Below are 21823 nucleotides of genomic sequence, written 5' to 3'. Positions count from 1 at the left end.
GTTTATGTCAGTACCCCCCTAATAATGACTAACTTTACAAACATTTAATTATAAACAATGATTAATAACTTGAGAAGTGAAAATCTGATGACTCAAAGACTTTCAGCAGAAAAGCAGGTGTCAAAACAAAACAAAAATCCTTTATCAATAGCTTTACATTCCCTTCACCATAAAGGAAGACCTGTATCAGTACACCAATACAGTATTATAGAAAAGAAGAACCCAGTACCTACAGCCAAGTTAATCTGACATACCTAAAGAAAGCCCCAACATTTAAGTATTGCATTCTACTTTCTCAAACTATATGACTCATTATTGTGACAACTGATTTGATTTTCCATCCTAATCCATTTACTTTAACAAGAGATTAAAATTAGCTCTTTTATTTAGCAAAAAGAAGAAAAAAATCATGACTTTAATGTGGTATTCCCTGAATTTCAAACTTTTAGAACCTATAGAAAAGGGGAAATGAAAAAAATGAGGTCTCTGGTTCTTTAAAGTTTCTATTTTAAAACCTTCTCCAGGCATTTTTAAAAAAGAAACAACTTTTATTTACATAAAGATTGTCAGACTGATAATAATAAGACCTTGATTATGGCCCCCTAGTGGCTCCTTCCTGGCCACAGGGCCTTGAGCAACTAACTTAACCTTTATGAACCACAGTTCCCTCATCCACAAATGGAGTTAGTAACACCTATTCTGACCATCTTATGTAAGAAAGATGAAACAGCACAGTACACATAAAAGCACCTATACCTGTAAAAATATTACAGAAAATAAAGTAACATGCAATGGGGATCTGAATAAACAAATGAAACCGGAAGACCAAATGATATTATGCCAATAACAGAGGCAGGAGGATGACAATTGGCGAACCCAGAAAATCATAAATGAAGAAATAATCAAGAACAAATGGGTAGAAGTCTTTAAATATATATGCACACATCTCAGCACTTAAGGTGCTTTCAAAAGTAAAGAAAGTATGGAAAGTAATGAAATTAACACCAAAATGAATTGTATAACAAGGAGAATTAGGAAGTGAGCTGAAAACAAAACTACAAGTTAAGCAAGGAGAAAATCCAAAGGAGTTGTGACAAAGGGGCAATGAGCTAAAGCTACGATCTTATTAAATCATGAGAAAAGGTACCACTAGAAATTGATAGTCAAAAGTAAAGCCTGACCACAACCTATAAACCTATCAGCATTTTATGAGAGTTAGGTTAACAGTACTGTTTTAGAGACTATTAAAATAATACATTGGAACTCCCTTTTCCAGTCTACGGGAAATGAGTAAGAGTGATAAAGCATCAGGCAGTACTGAACAGCAAAAAATACAGATTTCCAATGGTCATCCTAGAGAAATACCTTAAAAGAACAGGACAATGAAGAAGGATGAGGAAGAGGGGAGGGAAAGGGGGAGGGGAAAGGAAAAGGAAGGAAGAGGGGGAACAGAAGAAAGAACAGGTATTTACGGTTTAACAGAAGGTCCCTGAAGGGATTTCTAGAATTATAAAAGATCTAATCCTACAGAATTGATGTGGTAATAATAGGAAGGACTTCTCAGAGAAAACCTAGGTTTATCCACTCACATGCTGGGACTGCCTTATTGTAGTGTCAGGGTAAAGAATGCCTCTGGACCTTATGTCTAGGACCTATACACACTCCTGCTTGGTTCTGAAGAGTCCCATCAATCAGAAGCTGAGCCTTTGAGGAAATTCTTTCCTGTAATCATGAAATGATTACATGAAACCTCACATTCGGCATTTTATAACACATTAGTATACTCTGTATAGCATATAAAAATGTAGATGTTTCTAACAATTCCATCCTATTGGTATTCCCCAACCACTGGAACCACTAACTGTTTTTTAAAAAAAGTAATACAAATAATCCTTCCTGATGCCCTCTTCCCTGAAGGTATTTATGTGGTCTTTGCTATAAGTGCCTTTTCATCCTAAAGAAAGTGCCACTGGGTCACATTCAGAGAGAAAGTGATGCCTTTGGATCCCTGCCAGTATTATGATTTCTTATGAATTTCCCATGTCCACATTAGGGCATGTAAGGAGACAGGAAATCTTTCCTGTATACAGATATGTTTGTAGTCTTCTGAAGCATACAGTGCCACATGAACTTCTCCTAGGTTATCAGTACATTTCTTTATCCCTATTTCAGATAACTAAGATCTCCATTTTGCCTGCTTCTGTTAACATGCTTTCAATCTACCTTGTATCAACTATTTTTATATTCCTACTCTGCCATCTTCTTCTGTTGCCACCACACTCCTAACCACCAGCTCCTATAGCTTTACCATCACTACCCTATACAGCTACCGTCCCCTGAGCACCAAGAAATTCCTGCTTAAGTGAGTATCAATCTGATTCATACAAAGTATCTATCCTTCCATCTCCTTACTATAAAAGAGTGGCTGTCAACAGCAGACAATTGTGCCCCCCACTCCCACAGGACATATGGCAATGTCTGGAGACACTGGGGGGGTGGAGGTGCTAATGGTATCAAGTAGGTAGAGACCAAGGATGCTGCTAAACATACTACAATGCCCAACACAGCCCCTCACAACAGAGAATTATCTGGCCCCAAATGTAAATAGTGCCAAGGCTGAGAAACCGTGCTCACAGACATCTGAATGAAAAAACCTCTTCTACAGAAGTCTCACATTCTCAGCCCTCCAAAACAACAGAAACATATGGAAAGATAACCTTTCCCCAGATCAAATGTCATTTCAGAGAAATAACTAATTCATGCTATCTTTACTTCTCAGCCTCTGAATTCATGCCATCTGTGTAAAACACAGACATCCTCAAATAATTGCTGACTTCGTGTACTCATCCCTCAGTCCCCTTCGTACACTCCAAAATGATTACAGCACCTGACAGAACTTTTACTCTTCCATTCCAACTACCATAATATCATTAACTACATGGATCTTCACTGATTTCAGGACTTCAGTTACAGGATCTCTGTAACTTTAACCTCCAGAGCAATCTTGAAATTGCAGAACTTGATCCCATTTCACCCATCAAAACCCCTCTACCTTCTACCCATTGATCAATCAATTAACTCCTTCAAAGATAACCTATTAATTTTCCCCCCCAAAGCCCTTCAATCCGTAGAGAGTGTGCCTCATTAATAACTGCAAAAGGCTTATTACTACCTTATATAAACTCAATCATAACATAAACTCATAAACAACCACAAACCTTCAACCATGTCTGCTGTATCAATCTCAGATCCTTGAAGACTCACTTTCCCTAGTCCTGCACTGAAATTGTAAAAATCACAGAACGGTGGTATTAAAGAACAAAGTGGATTAAAAGTCTAAATTACTACTCAGGAAAAGTTTCATATAATTCTTGATTCCTTAGCATTATTCTCAGAAGATAGTTCAAATTACCTCAGCCCTCATTAAGAGTCTCCTCTCACACTGTCAACAAACTACTTCACTTCTTAATCAAGAACTTCCTCTCTCAAATGAGTAATTCATGTGTGGAACAAAAAAGAAGGGGGGAAAGTAAAGGTGAAATGTTTACTTGAGCATTGTCAGGTTCATCTTTAATTCTGTCTAGTAGTCCCTGCTGTGGTGCCATTGCTTTGTCATACTCATCATCCAAAGGTTCTTCTTTAATTCTAATATTTGATGCAAAGGAATTTCCCAGTTCCGAACCAATGGATTCTTTATTGGCAAATGGATAGCTGGAATCCTAAAACACAATATAAAGGATTAATAAATATTCAGATTTAAAAATTATTCCTCTTCAGGTTCAACACCCAAAGATAAGCTCATTGGAAATGAAGAACTCCATGGATATTCATTAGAGTCCCTATGCCTAAAAGTAAATGTGATCTATGTCTAAATATCAAATACAATAAAGAAACTAAGAGCTGAGGCTTCTTAGAACACCTTCAAAGATGTCCTTACCAAATAATAAAGCAAATTGTTTAAAAAAATCAGTGCTCTACCTAACACATATAGTTACAGTTTAGAAAATGACATAAAGAAAACTTTGACACTTGCCACAGTTACAGCAATCTACATACACACTGAAAACTTACCCTAAAGTTTGTTTCTGGGGTTTGTGGTAAATGGGTATGTAATGTTTCTTCAACTTGATTAGCTATTGAAAGAAAAACAAAACAAAACAAACACATGTATATGAATAACAAATCTTATAAAGAGTGACCTAAAAAGCTATCATTTGATAATCACCTCTCTTGTCCAATAAAGACACTTATTAGAGTGAAGTGGGTCCCAAAAAATACCCAAAAGATAGTTTCACTCGGAAGTCTGGCCCCATCTTACTTTTAGCCTCACCTTCCACTTTCCTTGCGCAACCCTAAATAAAGCGGTTACTTTAGTCACTATGCTCTACAAACTACTTGTGTTTGTTCTTCCCCATTTCTGCTTCTATCATTCCAAGGCCCCTCTATCTATCTTAATCCCTGTATGGCCTTCCAGATCCTGCTCAGTTCAAAATCCACCTCTCCTCTGTAAACCTTTCCTGGTCACTGAGTTAAAAATCAGGTTTTTTCTAAGAATACCTAAAACACTTTCAATTATTTGAAAGAAATCTTCTTGTATGGACCTATGACAAATTCTTCTACCACTGTCTTTAATTATAAATTAAAACTTGCAGTATTCAACTGGTCACTGACACTTCTACTTGACTGACTCCTTCTACTACTAGACATTATGTTCCTTGAGGATAAATACCCTCATAATTTATCCCCTGTAGGGATATCAAAAATATATATTGAATAATATATATATTAAAAATATAGTATACCCTGTACAGCCTGTTACATAATAGATAATGTAAATTAACTGTTCTTTTTAATAATACTGATTTGTTCTTTCTACCATATTTTCCCAGCACTGTCAGAAAAAAATGTAAGGTTTGCTATATATCTTGCTTTCCTTCACATCTATTAAACATTCATTAAAATATTACTATTTTCACTGCACAGGTTAGGACCCAAGAATACAAAGATGAAAAAGATACAATCTGGTCCTTAATAAACTACTATGCTGGTAAGTAAGGCAAAATGAATACAGAAGTATAATACTCTAAGTACTATAAATAATGAAGTATAAACAAAATGCTATGAAAATACAGATAAAGAAACAATTCATTCTTCATGTAGAGAGGTTAGAGATGACTACAGAGTAGAAGAAGTTTATGAGTTAGGTACTGTTGGATAAAAGTACTTTTACAGGGATATATATACAAAGAAAAGAACATACACACAAATGGAATAGCAAGGGGAAAGGAAGGCAAAGAAATAAGAAAATATGTGACATATTCAAGAATGGAACTGGAGCTACAGTATAGGGTACACTGGGCAAAGAGGCTCAAGAGGGGGCCTCAAGAAACTTCTAAAACATAAAACAGAATGTTATCAAATAGAAAAACCCTCCCTAATTTGGACTACTTTGTGGGACAGCAGTTTGAATTAGTGCTTACAGCACAAAGAAGTTAAATCCAACTTCAGGTTCCAATGTTCAACCAAAGAAAATGAACAGGTGACTTGAGTATCTTGCCTTCTCATCAAAATATTGCAACCAGGGGAGGGAGAAATGAGGTTTAGGGCTATTTTTCAATCATTTTTACCATTACCAAAAGTTACTGGGAGAAATTCAGTCACTCTGCAAAGAACAAGGATAAAAGAAAAATGACAAGCTTACAATGAATTTAACTGTTCATATTTCGCTTAGCATCACAAGTAATAAAAGCTATGTTATTCGCAGTACGTTGTTATTTATTGTGTTTTATGGCTCTATTCCAACAATTACCTGCTTTATCAAAAAAACTGCTTTTCAACCTTGAATCCAACTCTTTATGGGGTTTATCCAACCGTTTTTCACGTTCATGATAAGTTAGGTCTCTATTTTTCTCCTTTCCAGAAAATGTCTCTTTGCTGTTTTCTCTTACTAGACTAAAATCTTTCCGTATTGACTTAAAGACAGAAACCTGATCAAACTGTTTAGGAAAGTCTTTTTTTAATTTATTTTGAATCTGTATTTCATTTTCATTGTCTGATTCATGTTGTGTGACTCTTCTCTCTACTTCCAAGCTATCATCAGTATGAATTGAAGAAACAAGATTGTCCTTTGAACTAAAATCCTGTTCATCCTCATTGTCACTACCAACGACTGGAATTCCTGCAAGATCCCCAGAGTTCAAAAAATAATCATCTTCATCCAGCAATGAATTTTCAGATCCTGTTTGATTCGGCATTCCATAAGACATGCTGTCAAGGGTAGGAGTTAAGTTGTGGTCTATATCTTCAGACATTTCTGTATCCATGATACCACCACCTTAAAAAGTAAAATACTGTTTAGACAAACGATAGTGCTAAAGATGACCACATTTAAAAGGTCTGTCTGGTACTTAACTAAATATATAATTTTTCTTTTCAAACAAAATATAGAAAATAATAGCACAGTATTCAATTAGCACTTTGATATAGGTGTGACAGAAATGACTATCCTAATGTGACAGATAAGGAAACAGGGACCTAAAAGTTGATAAGCTATATGAGGTTAGAAAGGAGGCAATGTGATACAGAAAAAAAAAAAAAGAGTACCAACTTCAGACATATCTGTGTTGGAATTATAGTGTGATCACTAAAGATCTATGTGATCCTGAGAAGTAAACTCTCAGGTTTCTTTATCTATCAAACAGTATAATACTCACCTTAGAGATTAAATTTGTGGTGAGGATTAATCATAGTAGATATAAAAAGCCTTTTAACACAGTGACTGACACACAGAAGGGAATATAAAATTGATAATTTTAATTATTATACTGATTATTCTGGGGCAGTGAGATTAGAACCCAGGTCTCTGATTTTAAAGTCTCACTGTCTCTGGTCTAACTCTAACAAAGACAACAGTTAATGTTTACAATGGTAAATATTTAAACATAGAGAATAAAATTTATCCAAGCCAGAATAAATTTAAAAACTATTTACTATTTGAAACTACATGGTCACATCTCTCCCGTTCCAAAATAAAAAAAAAAAACCCTCCCAGCCCTTATTTACCCAGCTCTCATTCACCTCTCCTTCACAGTCAAACCCTAGAAAAAAGTCTACAATGGTTCGTTTCTACTTCATCTCCCAATCATTAAACATTTGAACTTAATGCAACCTGGGTCCCAACTGCACACTGGAAAGATCTTCAGTGATTTCCTAATGGTCAAATCCAATTGACTTTTTCAATCCTTATATAGTATATCTCTCCTGGAATAAAGGCCTTTAGTTTCTATGACAATATACTTCTTCCCACCTTTCTAAATAGTCTATTAAATTTATTTCATACTACCTTTTCCTCTGTTGATGCTCTCAATATGCCAGTTCTCTTCTCATTTTATACACTCGGGACTGTTTAACTCACCACTATTAGCTTTCACCTTTGCTGTGAACTTCCTAAGCACTTGAGCTTAGACCTTTCTTCCAAGATTCAGATCTCCACATCCACCTAGCTCCTCTAAGTCCCTAGGGATCTCCAACTTAGTACTTCTAAAACCAAGCTCATCATGTTCCCATCCCAAGCATACTCTTCTTATATTACCACTACTTGATCAACAGCATCACCAAGCCAGCAGTTTGCTCATGAAAAGAAAATCGGTCCAATTCTCCTTCCCTCTGGACAAATTCTGTCAACTGTACTACTTAATGTCTTTCCAATCTGCTCCACATGGCACCACTCCAACACTCCACATCTCTGACTGTGGACATCTACATGAACATCTAGGAAGCAACCATATTCTTGCAAGCCCTATCCCTAAACCATATTAACTGATCCATGAGCAAGCAAACAGGACCTAATAAAAACAGAATGAAGCAAAGACAAAATAAAATATTCATAGTACCAACAGCCCTGTTTTTATTTGTTCCTGAAGCCCCGATGAACCCCTTCATGAGGACGGCTCTTCAAATCACTCTTTGGATTCCGTGATCCAGGATAAATTCTTCTTTTTAAGTTGGTTTGAGTTGGATTACTTATAGTCAAGTCCAAACCGATACAAAGTCCAAATAAAAACATTCCTCAAGTTGCCCTCCTCCATAAAGACACCAAATTATCTTTCTAAACCGCAAATCATTCTGTATTATATCTTCCCCTTGAAATCCTTCAACAGTTTCCCACTGCCTAAAGTATGCACTCATTTATCACATATTTATTAGGAAACTACTCTGTGGTAAGAACTGCACTAAATTCTAGGGATGAAATGATTAAAAGATAGCTATGGTCGCCCCCCCTCAGAACTAGAAAGAGAGAGGAAATAATAAAATTAGAAAATCATAATTTTACTTAATTAAATAATAATCAAACAGCAGATGCTAAATTCTGAGGAATGTCTACAACTTACTTTCACATATATACCACAGAGGGCAGCAGGGAGGGATGAGAGAGCATGCACAGCATTATAGACATTAAATGTACTATTCTTTCAATTACTCTATTTACTTAAAAATTCTCATAGTAAAAAAGAATTAGGGAAAAATATAAATACAGAAGTAGGGTGTTAAAACACACACATACATATGGTGTGATAAATCCACCAGACTGTAAGCAACTAACAGCCAGGGTTATTAGAGCCTTCTCAAGACAACACTTTACCCTTAATACCAGACCACATAGCATATGCTCAGTAACTGTTCATGATGCAAGAATATGCATTTCATGTGGTCAGCAGCTTAATCTAAATTCTGGTAGTATACGAGAAGTCTACAGTAAAAAGTAATATTGCAAGCAACTTTCAAAATCACTACATTTAAATTCAGGATATGCTACTGGGACAAAAGGGTACCACTTGGAAAAAGTGGATCCTTAACTCCTGTCAAAATAATCTCCAGATTTAGTTAAGGTTTAAACATAAAAAATAAGGGGGGCCTGGGTGGCTCAGTCGGTTAAGCATCTGCCTTCAGCTCAAGTCATGATCCCAGGGTCCTGGGATCGAGTCCCACGTCAGGCTCCCTGCTCAGCAGGTAGTCTGCTTCTCCCTCTCCTTCTGCCCCCTCCACTTGTGCTCTCTCGTGCGTGCTCTCTCTTGTGCTAATAAATAAAATCTTTTAAAAAACATAAAAAATTGGGACGCCTGGGTGGCGCAGTCATTAAGCATCTGCCTTTGGCTCAGGGCGTGATCCCAGCATTCTGGGATCGAGCCCCACATCAGGCTTCTCTGCTATGAGCCTGCTTCTTCCTCTCCCACTCCCCCTGCTTGTGTTCCCTCTCTCGCTGGCTGTCTCTCTCTGTCAAATAAATAAATAAAATCTTTAAAATAAAAAAAAAACATAAAAAATAAAATACTAATATAAAAAAATGGAAAAATTATTTCAAGTCTTAAACTGAGGAAAAGCCTTTCTAAAAATGACACAAAATCTAAGAATAAAAAACTAATTTATTGAGTAACAGTAACAGATCAAATGTGACTAAAAAAATCCTAGGGGTACCTGGGTGGCTCAGTCAGTTGAGCATTCAACTCTTGATTTCGGCTGGAGTCATGACCTCGGGGTCATGGGATCGAGGCCCACGTCAGCTCCAACCTCAGCTTCCCTCTCTTCCTCTCCCTCTCCCCCTCCTCCCACTCATGTACCACTCATGCACTCTCTTGCTTTCTAAAATAAATAAATCCTAAAACAACAACAACAAAAAAAAAAACCTAAGGAGAAGAAAACACAAAACAAACCAAAAGATTAAAGATAAACTTGTTGAAAAGATTTTATCGTATATTCTATGAGAAAGGGTCATTTCTCTAATGAATAAAAGATTAAGATTCTTATACCTCAATAAAAATACAAACCACCAAATACACATAAAAAAGAAAAGGATTTGAGCGAACATTTCACAGGAAAGGAAACACGAAGAATGAGCTTTGCTCATAAGTGAAATGCAAATTAATAATTCAATGAGATACCATGTTCACATAGCAGGTTGGTAATGACAAAAGGTTTTGATAACAGCCTGGCAGCTATGAAATAGGCCAAAGCTGCCAGACTTTGGCCCAAAGCCAAAAAATATATACAAAAAAGAGTTTGTGACATAGACCATATGTGAGCTGCAAAGCCTAAAATATTTACTATCTGGTCTTTGAAAGAAAAAAAGTTTGCCAACTGCTACAGTCAAATACTATTGGTAGGAGTATAAACTAGTACAATTCTAAGAAAGAACCAGGTGATATTTATGATACTTTAAAATACACATTCCTTTGAGCCAGCATTTCAACTTCTAAGATTTTATCCTACAGATATAATCTTTACTCACTTTTTAATTCCAGTACAGTTAACAGTGTTTTATTAGTCCTATAGATATAATCTTACAAGAGAACTATGAAAAAAGAACATGTATAGCAGCAAAGACTAGAAACAGTATTCATCAATGAGGCTAAATTAATTACAGTACATACCTAAATACTATATTATGTGGTCATAAAACAGAATGAGATAGCTTTATATGAGTTTCCCAGGTTAATTAAGTAAAAATATCTAAGTGACAAAGAATATAGATAGATAAATAGATAAGGCTATCACTGATATATTTTTTCAAAATTTATGTGTATATTAATTATTTATACATTAAAAATATCTTCCATTGATTTTCTATTAATATCATAACTGGATAGCTAGAAGACAGAAAAACCAACTTTTCAAAGCACACCTTTTCTGTCTTTTGAGTTTTGAAGCACGTGGTCTATCATTTATTGAAAACAAATTTTTTATCCTTATTTGAAAATGCGCCTGAGATTTAAAGCTTCTTCAGAGACAGCAATTTCTAACAAAGCACCTAATTTGAATTTGAAATTTTGCTAGTTATCACACAAGAAATCTGAAGGCTGAACATCCTAATGAGGTTAAAACGTAAGTACTAGTTATATTAAGATATGTAATTAACTGGACAAGAATTCTACCCATTCTTGAGGCCCAAATAATCAAACATAAGAAATAGCTTCTGTTTTTCAGAGCCTAAATCTATAGAACAAAACACGACACTACATTTATTTGGAGATCACAGAAGCTAGTGAAACACTTGTAAGCATAAATTTCTCATGGAAGACTCCTAGCTGTTAGACACTGTGAACATGCTTGGCATATGTGAGGAAAAGCAAGGACCATATGGCTGGAACTGAATGAGTGAGAGGAAGAGTGCTAAAAAATGAGAAGAGAGAAAAAAAAACAGAGGATAGGTCTATTACGAATTTGTGGACCACAAGAAAAAACGCAATACATTCAAATGTGAAAGACCCTGAAGAGGGATTAACATGATTTATATTTTACAAGGATCACCCTAGCTTCTGTATGACTTTCTTAAGGCTGTTAAATGTTACAGGGAATGAAGAATGGAAGCAGGACAACAGTCAGGAGACTACCGCAATAATCCAAGGAAAAATTGGAGGCTAAGATGAGGATAGTAATGGTGAATGTTGGGAGAAACAGTCAGATTTGGGTATGTCTTAAAGGTTAGTGGCATCTCCCGATATATAAGAAGCTGGGTATGAAAGAAGCAAAGATTAACACAACAAGGTATCATTTCTTGAGATGGAACAAACAGGAAGGGGTAACTTGGGTCTTGGTCCTGTTAATTTTAAGAACTTTATTAAATCTTCAACTGGAGATACATTAAAAAGAGGAGTTAAAAGAAGAGACTCTTGCCAAGCAATGACATATATATCTGGGAATCAATGAAGAGGTGGTACTTAAGATTAATGGGATTAGATGAGAACACCTGGCAAATTTATTTACTATGGATGGAAAAGAGCTAAAGAGTCCTCTTCAACATTTGGAAATTTGGTAGAAAGGAAGGAAACAGGAAAAGAAACTACAATGCAACAGCCAATGAGGCAAGAGGAAAACTAGGTGACTGCTGTCAAAGGAGGTAAGTGAAGGAAGTATTTCAATAAGAAAGGACTGGCCACCCATAACAAAAGCTGCTCAGGTAACACATAAAATGAAGATTGGGAATAATTATTAATATTGGTAATGCGGAAATGACCTTCTAACTTGACAGAGCTTTATCAGTGGGAAATCAGTGTACAGCTGAAGTGGGGTGATCCCAACAGAGACAGCGAAGACAGAAGTGGGGAACCTTAAGTACAGACAATTCTCCAAGAGAATTTTGCTCTAAATTAAAGAAAATAAGCAGAAACTGATTATAATCTGCAGTGAAGACTTTTTCTGACTTTGTATTTTTGGGTTTTTTTCCTTGTTATTTTTTTACTTTCTGGTGAGTTGCTGGTTTTGTTTTGTTTTTTAAGATGGAGAATATTACAGCTTGTAGTATGCTCATAGGAATGATCCAATAAGAGGGAATAACTAATGAGTTCAGAAGGAGAATCCACGTGCAACAGGGGATGTGATCAGTACATAAACTTCCTTTGTAAAAGAATGAAAGGAGTACATGTGTTAAATGCAAGTAAGTTGTAAGACTTCGTAAAAGGAGAATGAAAGTTATTTTAAGCAATTTAAGTACAATATTGTTGTTTGATACTGCAAGTAAATTTCATGATGTCAGGTCAGCTTTTACTCCTGGTCTTCCTGTTTAGTCTTTGCTTTAAGAGGCATACTGATATTTCTACACTATACCTAAGAACCAACGTACCTTGAAAACGAACATACAAACACCAACTAAGAAATCCAATAACATATAAGTGAACATGGCAAATGGGCTGTTGTTTTCATTGCCAATATATTACTTGATGCCTTCATACAGTTAACAGTGTTTAGCAAACACAGATTTTTGCTTTTAATCAAAGCATAATTTTCAGAAATAAAGTAATACTAATTATAATTTTAACTTTAGAAATCATGGTTCTCTAACAATTCTGAGGCTGCTTTCTCTTTTACATATATATATAAAAAAAGAAAGAATCAAAAGAAAACTCTGAAGAATGTAAAACAAGTAACAATAAGCATAAAACGAGGTAATCTTGGTTCATTTTAAATAAAAGGTTAAATTAGCATTTTGTCACTGAGATATTTCTAAGAGATGATTGTTAATAAAATACAATTTCCTCAATAATAAAAGCCTCATTGAACTGTAAGATCAAGAATGTAGTTTAATAGTTAAAATCCAATAAAGCCAGGAATCATTAAAAAATGAAACATTTTTATTTGGGATATATAAAGGCACATTGGCCAATCTTTTGATGATCAATCAAGACTTGCAAAAGGTGGGGGCGCCTGGGTGGCTCAGTCGTTAAGCGTCTGCCTTCGGCTCAGGGCGTGATCCCAGAGTCCTGGGATCGAGCCCCACATCGGGCTCCTCCGCTGGGAGCCTGCTTCTTCCTCTCCCACTCCCCCTGCCTGTGTTCCCTCTCTTGCTGGCTGTCTCTCTGTCAAATAAATAAATAAAATGTTTTTAAAAAAAAAAAAAAAGACTTGCAAAAGGGGCGTACTAATTTGAGTTCTTTCTTTCAAGTCCCACCCATAATGCAAAGTTCATGATTGCAATTTTGGCTTCTTTAGAGTGGAATGACAAAATAAAGACACTTGCACCTCCATGTTTTTACTGACTTACCTACTAAGTTTTTCTAAAGCATTCAAATTATTCACAGAAACAACTTGCTTTTCAGAGTAAATTTCATTAGTGTAAAAACAATTAAAATCATACCATTACAAGTACTACTAAAAAAAATGGGTTTGGAAACAACTGACTCTTGGTAAACATGCAATTCATCAACAGCTGAATTCATGTGGCTTTGTCTGAAACTACTAGTTGCTTTTCAACAATCATTTTAGCTCCTGCCCTTATTGACAGACCCTGATTTTCATTAGGGCACACTTACAGTAATAGAAAAGAATGGTAATTCATACATATGATCCTAAGCTGAAAACCAATCTTGGCTATTAATAAGCTGGTAATCAGTAAAAAACTTTTCATGGAAATGGGATAATAATTAGAATACAACAATCCAGTGTTCTTTCAACCTGCAGGTATTGCCCATTAGTGAACCAGGGCCAGGAAATTGTTTTTTAATAGGCTAGAATAGAAGAGGCACCTGACTGGCTCAATGAGTGGAGCATGTGACTCTTGATCTCAGGGTTGTGAGTTCAAGCCCCATCTTGGGCATGGAGATTACTTTAAAAAAAAAAAAAAACGCTAGAATAGAAAACGAAGTGCATCATTCAGAGTGACAGCAAGTAATACTATAAAAAATGCTTGTATACACGTAGGTCTCCAGGTAAAATATATTTCTATCAGTGTTTCAAGGTTAAAATAAATAACTGGAAATGGATGTTAATTTATTGTAATCGTTTTACAATACATACACAGAGCAAAGCAATATGTTGTACATCTAAAATGCAATGTTCTATGTAAATTTTATCTCACTTTAAGGAATTTAAAAACAAAACAAAAACAAGCACCCTAGATAATTTTGCTTCTAATGCACAGTAATGTTTGAGGATCACAGAGCTAAAGCAACGCTTAATCAATGATTACTGGCCATCAGAACCTCTTGGTGAGTTTACTGGAAATAGATATCTGAGTTCCACATCACCCCCAAAGACTGTGGTTCTGTAGGTCAAGGATGAGGGCCAGAATTTGAGTTCTAACATACTCCCAGGTGACGCTACTATTGCTGATCCAGAGACCACACTTTGAGTAACAGGCTCTACGTTTTTACAATCAGGCATAAATAAACTATGCAGATAATAAATCACTGCACCCAGAGGCTGGTTCAATTTCTTCCACAAAACACCCACTCACCCAGCCCACTTCTACCCTACCACACCAGACATGAACCATTTACTGAAGTCAGATCAATCACTAACAATCTATGTTAAGTTCTAATGAAGATGAACAAGTTTCCTCAAGAAGTCCTGACTAAAAATTACAGCTCTCTGTTCTTGTTTTCATTTGATTATGTGTTGTTATTGTGGAACTATTCAAGTATGCCATTGTAACCTCTACACATTCAATAAGGAGAGATAAGACTCGTAGGTAAGATTCACGCAACTTACTTTCACTAATTTTTGCTTTTATCTGTTCCCATAGGGAAAAAAAAATAGTTTGAAACCAGGGGGATATTCAGAACAATTTGATTTTATAATTAAAGATTTTATTACTAAAAGGTGACCAACAAATGCTGACACTTGAAATACCTCTGACAGAAATTAGTTACGTATTACCAATTTCAACAGTCTACTTTGTACACTATTAAGGTTAAAAAAATGTAATTTTAAAGCACATTATAAAACACTTTATAAAACAACCATTTGTTCTTCACTGAGGACAACGAAAGACAACAGGCTGCTTTTCTGAATGTTCACTGATATTTATAGTGCTTTAAAAGTAATGATCAAGACTGGGGTGCCTGGGTGGCACGGCGGTTAAGCGTCTGCCTTCGGCTCAGGGCGTGATCCCGGCGTTACGGGATCGAGCCCCATCAGGCTCCTCCGCTATGAGCCTGCTTCTTCCTCTCCCACTCCCCCTGCTTGCGTTCCCTCTCTCGCTGGCTGTCTCTATCTCTGTCGAATAAATAAATAAAATCTTTTAAAAAAAAAGTAATGATCAAGAAAGCAGCAATATCTACAAAATTGATACATTCAGGGGTGCCTGGATGGCTCAGTCCGTTGAGTGACTCAGTTTTGATTTCGGCTCAGGTCATGATCTCAGGGTAGTGAGATTGAGCCTTGCATCAGGCTCCTGCTCAACACAGAGTCTGCTGAAGATTCTTTCTCACTGCCCTCCCCACGCACTTTCTCTTTAAAAAAAAAAAAAAATCTGAGGCACCTGGGTGGCTCAGTTAAGCATCTGCCTTTGGCTCAGGTCATGATCCCAGGGTCCTGGGATTGAGCCCCTGCATCATGGTCCCTGCTCAGCAGGGAGTCTGCTTCTCCCTCTCCCTCTGCCTTCCACTCCCCCTGCTTATGTGCTCTCTGTCAAATAAATAAAATAAAATTAAAAAGTTGATACATTCAGTATGTACCTGTCCAAAAACTGTCCAAGACTTATTAAAACTAAAACACACCACTATAACAGAATATCATACATTTTAATGAAGTAAAACATTTATATGTTTTTATAGTATTTCAGAGCATATTATTTTTGGAAGCAGAATAAAATGAAATTTAAAAAAATAATAAAAGTAAAAGTAATTTATGCCAATAGTTCCAGAAACACAATGCCACAGAGGTATGAGAAAACAGTTCCAGCTCTGACCCAATCTATAGTTATACACTCCTGCTATTCTTCCTTCTAATTCCAAAACTTGCATAATGTGGTTATATTATTTATAAAATGAAACTTTTAATTTTCAACTTCTCTCCCTTCTTGCCACACCAGAATCAGCTGACACCTCTTTCTATTGAGCTAAACAAGGATCTGTTCAGGTCCTGAACCTAATTTTTTATCCTACCCCTTACAACCAGAAAAAATTGCAATGTTCAAATAATCATTTTAAGAGCTATAAAACTGTACAGAGTAACTTGCATTTTTTTACCCTCAGTGACATCAGTAAAATTATAATAATTTCACTCTGTTACTCTTATGAGCTCCTTAAACACAAAATACACCAATTCTACTAATTACAAAGGAAAGAAATTCTGGCACAGGCTACGACACGGATGAACCTTGAGGATATCATGTTAAGTGAAATAAGCCAGTCATAAAAACATAAACATAGTATGATTCCGCTTATATGAGGTACCTGAAGTAGTCGAATTCATAGAAAGAAGGGTGGGTGACACAGCTAGAGGGAGGAGGAATGGGGAGTTATTATTTAACAAGTATCGTTTCAGTTTTGCAAGATGGAAAATGTTATGGAGATTGGTTGCACAACAATGCTAGCATACTTAACGTTATTGAATTGTACACTTAAAAATGGCTAAGCTCTAGGGGCACCTGGGTGGCTCAGTCGTTAAGCGTCTGCCTTCAGCTCAGGTCATGATCCCAGTGTTCTGGGATCAAGCCCCGCATCGGGCTCCCTGCTCAGCGGGAAGCCTGCTTCTCCCTCTCCCACTCCCCCTGCTTGTGTTCCCTCTCTCGCTGCCTGTCAAATAAATAAATAAAATCTTAAAAAAAAAAAAAAAAAGGCTAAGACCTAGGTAGGGGTGCCTGGATGGCTCAGTCAGTAAAGCATCCAACTTGATTTCGGCTCAGGTGATGATCTCAGGGTTGTGAGATTGAGCCCTGCATCAGGCTCATGTGCTGGTTGTGGAGCCTGCTTAAGATTCTCTCTCTCTCATTCTCTCAAAAAAAAAAAAAAAAAAAAAAAAATAAGATAGTAAATTTCAGTTTATGTGTATTTCACAAATATTTTAATAAAAAATTAATATGAAGAAAGTTGAGAGAGAGAGAGAACACAATATTACTAGTATCAGGAATGAAAGGTACAGTAGTGATTTCATAGAGACTATAAATAAAGTAAGAAAATACTATGAACAGGGGCACCTGGGTGGCACAGTTGGTTAAGCATCTGCCTTCAGCTCAGGTAATGATCCCAGGCTCCTGGGATCAAGTCCCTCACTGGGCGACCTGATCAGTAGGGAGTCAGCTTCTCCCTCTGCCCCTCCCCCTGCTCATGCTCTTGCACACTTTCTCTCTCAAATAAATAAATAAAATCTTTAAAAAATACATTATAGGGGCACCTGGGTGGCATAGCGGTTAAGCGTCTGCCTTCGGCTCAGGGCGTGATCCCGGCGTTATGGGATCGAGCCCCACATCGGGCTCCTCCGCTGGGAGCCTGCTTCTTCCTCTCCCACTCCCCCTGCTTGTGTTCCCTCTCTCGCTGGCTGTCTCTATCTCTGTCGAATAAATCGAATAAATAAATAAAATCTTTAAAAAAAAAAAAAATAATAAAAAAAATAAAAAAAATAAAAAAAAAATAAAAAATACATTATAAACAACTTAATTAAGAATAAATTTTAAAATGCTATGAACTGAATGATAATACATTTGAAAATTATTAAGAACTTTCTGGAAATACATTTGCCAGCTTAGATCTTCACTGTCCAATACAGGAAGCCACCAGCCATCTATGTCTATTTAAATTAAATTAAAACTTCAGTTCTGCACTCATGACATTTCAAATACTCAACTGCCACAAGTAGCTAGTGGCTACTATATTTTAATAGTGTACATATAGAACATTTCTATCATCATGCAAAGCTCTATTCAACTATGCTGACTGCCTTGAAAGGTGAAAACTGCCAAACTAGACACAGAAGAAAAAACAAATCTGAATAGCACCAGACCCAAATAACTTTACTAGTAAATTAAACATTTAAAGAAATGTTAATATCCATCTTACATGAATTCTTTCAGTAAATATAAGAGAAAGTAATACTTCCTAATTTTATGAGGCCAGTATTACTCTGCAACCAGAACCAAATAAAGACATTACAAAAGGGAACTTGCAGAGCCTGGGTGGCTCACCTGGTTAAGCATCCGACTCTTAATTTCGGCTCAGGTCATGACCTCAGCCTTGTGTGATCAAGCCCTGCAGAGGGCTCCATGATCAGCACAGAGTCTGCTTCTCCCTCTCCCTCTGCTCCTCCCCAGCTCGCAATCTCTCTCTCCCAATAAATAAAATCTTATTTAAAAAAAAAAAGGACATTTACGCCAATATCCTTCATAAAAATAGGTGCTTAAAAGACTAGCATACTTAAAATATTAGCAAAATGAATGAAAATATATGAAACAAATAATACAACATGACAAAGCAGGATTTATCCCATGAATGCAAGGTGGGTTTAGTACTGAAATAAGTCAGTTCACCACATAATACAATAAAAGAAAAAAACAACATGACAATCTCAGTAGACAAAGAGAAATTATTTGACAAAATTCAATATTCATTCATGAAAAAAATTATTGAGCAAACAATAAAGGAAGAGAAAGTCCTCAAACTCAGGGAGTAGATCTACAAAGATAATAAAGATCATATGGAAACCAGAAAAAAGAATTTTCAATCATTATAATGTAATAAAAAATAGGAATACTATTTCAAGTAAGCAAAGAAAGGATGATTATTCACTGACTTAGGAAGTATTCTGGCTATCTCCGTGGGGGAAAGCTGTCCATAAACTGATCCACGAAAAAAATTCCAGGCAAAATATTGAAAGACAAAATATATAAAAATACAGATATATATAGATATAGATACATGGACATTAAGTTTTATAAAATATGTGCAAAATCTATAGACTAAGAAGTACAAGATTATTTAGAAACTTAATAATCTAGAAATTTAGACATTTAGAGAAGACCTAAATAAGAAGACTGAATATATTTAAGATGTCAATTCTTCCCCAAATTAAACTACAGATAATGCAATTCCAATCAAAGTCCCAGTGGCTCATCTGTATAAACTCATACGTTAATTCTAAAATATATATGTAAATGCAAAGGACTTCTACAGACAAAACAATGTTTAAGAATAAAGCTGGAATGAGGCACCAAGTACCAAGGTAAATCAAAAAGAATAATCTTTTTCAATAAATGGTGCTGACTCAACTAGATATCCACACACAAAAATTATATATTTGACTCTTATACTATACACAAAAACTAAGTTGAAGTGGATGATGGGCCTAATTATAAAAGCTAAGGCTAAAACCATCAAGTTCCTAAGGAAAAAAAAGTATAAATATTCATGATCTTGGGATAGGTTTCTTAGAACACAAAGAACACAGACCACCAAAATAATCTAATAATAATAAAATGAGGGACTTTCACCAAAATTAAAAACTGTGCTTTTTAAGGACACCTCTGAGATCATGAAAAGCCAAGCCACAAAATGGATGGATAGATGGGTATGAAGAAATATATAAACAAATATAGATAGATGGAGATCTATTTCAATCTATTGATCTATACAACAGGAGACTTGCATCCAAAATATATAAGAATCCTTACAACCTAGTAACAAAAAGACAAACAACCAAACTTAAAAATGGGCAATGATTTGAACGGACACTTCACAAAAGAACATTTAAGAATGACCAATACAGGGGGTGCCTGGGTGGCACAGCGGTTAAGCGTCTGCCTTCGGCTCAGGGCGTGATCCCGGCGTTATGGGATCGAGCCCCACATCAGGCTCTTCCTCTATGAGCCTGCTTCTTCCTCTCCCACTCCCCCTGCTTGTGTTCCCTCTCTCGCTGGCTGTCTCTATCTCTGTCGAATAAAGAAATTAAAAAATCTTAAAAAAAAAAAAAAAAAAAAAGAACGACCAATACACACACTAAAAAGATGTGCCACGTCCTTCCCACTAAATTGCCTCAAATTCAAAAGACAAAAAGACCACTTAAATGAAATGGACAAACTCCTTGAAAAATAAAACTCACCAGAACTGACAAAAGATGAAACATAAAAAAAGAAAAACTTTATATTCTATTCGAAAATTTTAATTTGTAACTTAAAATCTCACACCAAGACATCTCCAAGCCTAAATGATTTCACTGGTGAATTCTAGAAAACATTTAATAAAGCTATAACTCCAAGTGTAAACAAACTTTATTCATTTTAACAAGCTATTAACAAATGGAATCCAGGGATATATAAATACCAATATTCTTCAGCCATTCCACAAGGTAAACTGTGAATATACAAAAAACATGTAGGGTGCCTGAGTGGCTCAGTTAAGCGTCTGCCTTCGGTTCAGGTCATGATCCTGGGGTCCTGGGATCGAGTCCTGCATCAGGCTCTCTGCTCAGCAGGAAGCCTGCTTCTCCCTTTCCCTTTGCTCCTCCCGCCAGTTCATGCTTTCTCTCTTGAATAAATAAATAAAACCTTTTAAAAAAATGTAACGAAACCTAAGCCTATGTGACAGAAACTAACAATTAGCCCTAAATAACAAAATATGAGAACTAATTAACTAGATTCATAGATTAATTAATGATGACAACTACCATCATTATCATTTAATGTAATCCTACAAATTTCAGCAAAAATAATAAATTATATAATTTAAGTGGTCACTGGGGAAAAAAATGAAGTATTTTTAGTTGATATGGTTTCACATAGATAACTACAGACTCAAATTTTAAAAGACTACTAGATTTAGGGCTGCCTGGGTGGTGCAGTTGGCTAAGCAGCCAACTCTTGGTTTCTGCTAAGGTCATGATCACAGGGTCATATGATGGAGACCCATTTCGGGCTCAGTGCTAGGCACAGAGAGATTCTCTCTCTCCCTCTTCCTCTAACCCCCTCCCTTTAAAAAATTAAAATATAAAAGATGGGGCGCCTGGGTGCCTTAGATGGTTAAGCATCCCACTCTTGGTCTCAGCTCAGGTCTTGATCTCAGGGTCATGAATCAGGACCCTCCTTGGGCTCCACAATGGGCATGGAGCCTACTTTAAAAAACAAATAAAATAAAATAAAATAAAATAAAATAAAATAAAATAAAATAAAATAAAATAAAATAAAAGATAAAATTAAGGCAATGGCTTAACATAGCAGATAAATGTCTAAACCCAAAAGCCAATACATATACAGTAATGATACAGTAATAAAAAAATATTTCTTATAATAATAAAGATAAAACCAATGACACTGGTATAGAAATAAATATTAATATTTAGCAATATGTAATTTTGTAAATATATAAATATGAAAAGAATTTTAAACAATTTCCAAAAGGAGATTCCCACATATATTTCTAGAAGTTAAATATATCTCAGTGCCAATTCAGTTCAGTTAACAAAAACATCAACTATTTAGATGAAAAGATGAAATTTAACATGCGGTAGCATAAGCTACTCATCTGAAAAAAAAAGTTAACCCTAATCTTATTCACATCCAAAAATAAATTTCAAATTAAGACTTACGTGCTAAAACATAAAAAGCTTACAAGATAATTCTTTA

The 21823-nt window shown here is 35.8% G+C and overlaps 1 protein-coding gene across 6 annotated transcripts in view; it reads right to left on the bottom strand.

Moving 5' to 3' along the window:
• Nucleotides 1–21823, bottom strand: part of ZMYM4 (zinc finger MYM-type containing 4) — a 135308-nt gene that overhangs the window by 48699 nt on the left and 64786 nt on the right. For 3 of the 6 annotated variants that reach the window (XM_034649021.1, XM_034649012.1, XM_034649016.1), the window contains 3 exons: nucleotides 5810–6334; nucleotides 4072–4133; nucleotides 3549–3719 (listed from right to left, as the gene is read on the bottom strand). The exons of 1 other annotated variant lie outside the window; for it this stretch is intronic. In XM_034649021.1, coding sequence (XP_034504912.1) covers nucleotides 3549–3719; nucleotides 4072–4133; nucleotides 5810–6323 — 747 coding nt within the window. In that variant the 5' untranslated portion in view covers nucleotides 6324–6334. Of the gene's footprint in view, nucleotides 1–3548; nucleotides 3720–4071; nucleotides 4134–5809; nucleotides 6335–7892; nucleotides 8302–21823 lie in introns of those variants that run through there. 2 more of the 6 variants (XM_034649004.1, XM_034649014.1) reach the window with 2 other exon arrangements.

Source organism: Ailuropoda melanoleuca, chromosome 2 (genome assembly GCF_002007445.2).
Source record: "Ailuropoda melanoleuca isolate Jingjing chromosome 2, ASM200744v2, whole genome shotgun sequence".
NCBI lineage: Eukaryota > Metazoa > Chordata > Mammalia > Carnivora > Ursidae > Ailuropoda > Ailuropoda melanoleuca.
Note: the sequence above shows the minus strand (reverse complement) of the source record. Positions and strands in the feature narration are given on the sequence as shown.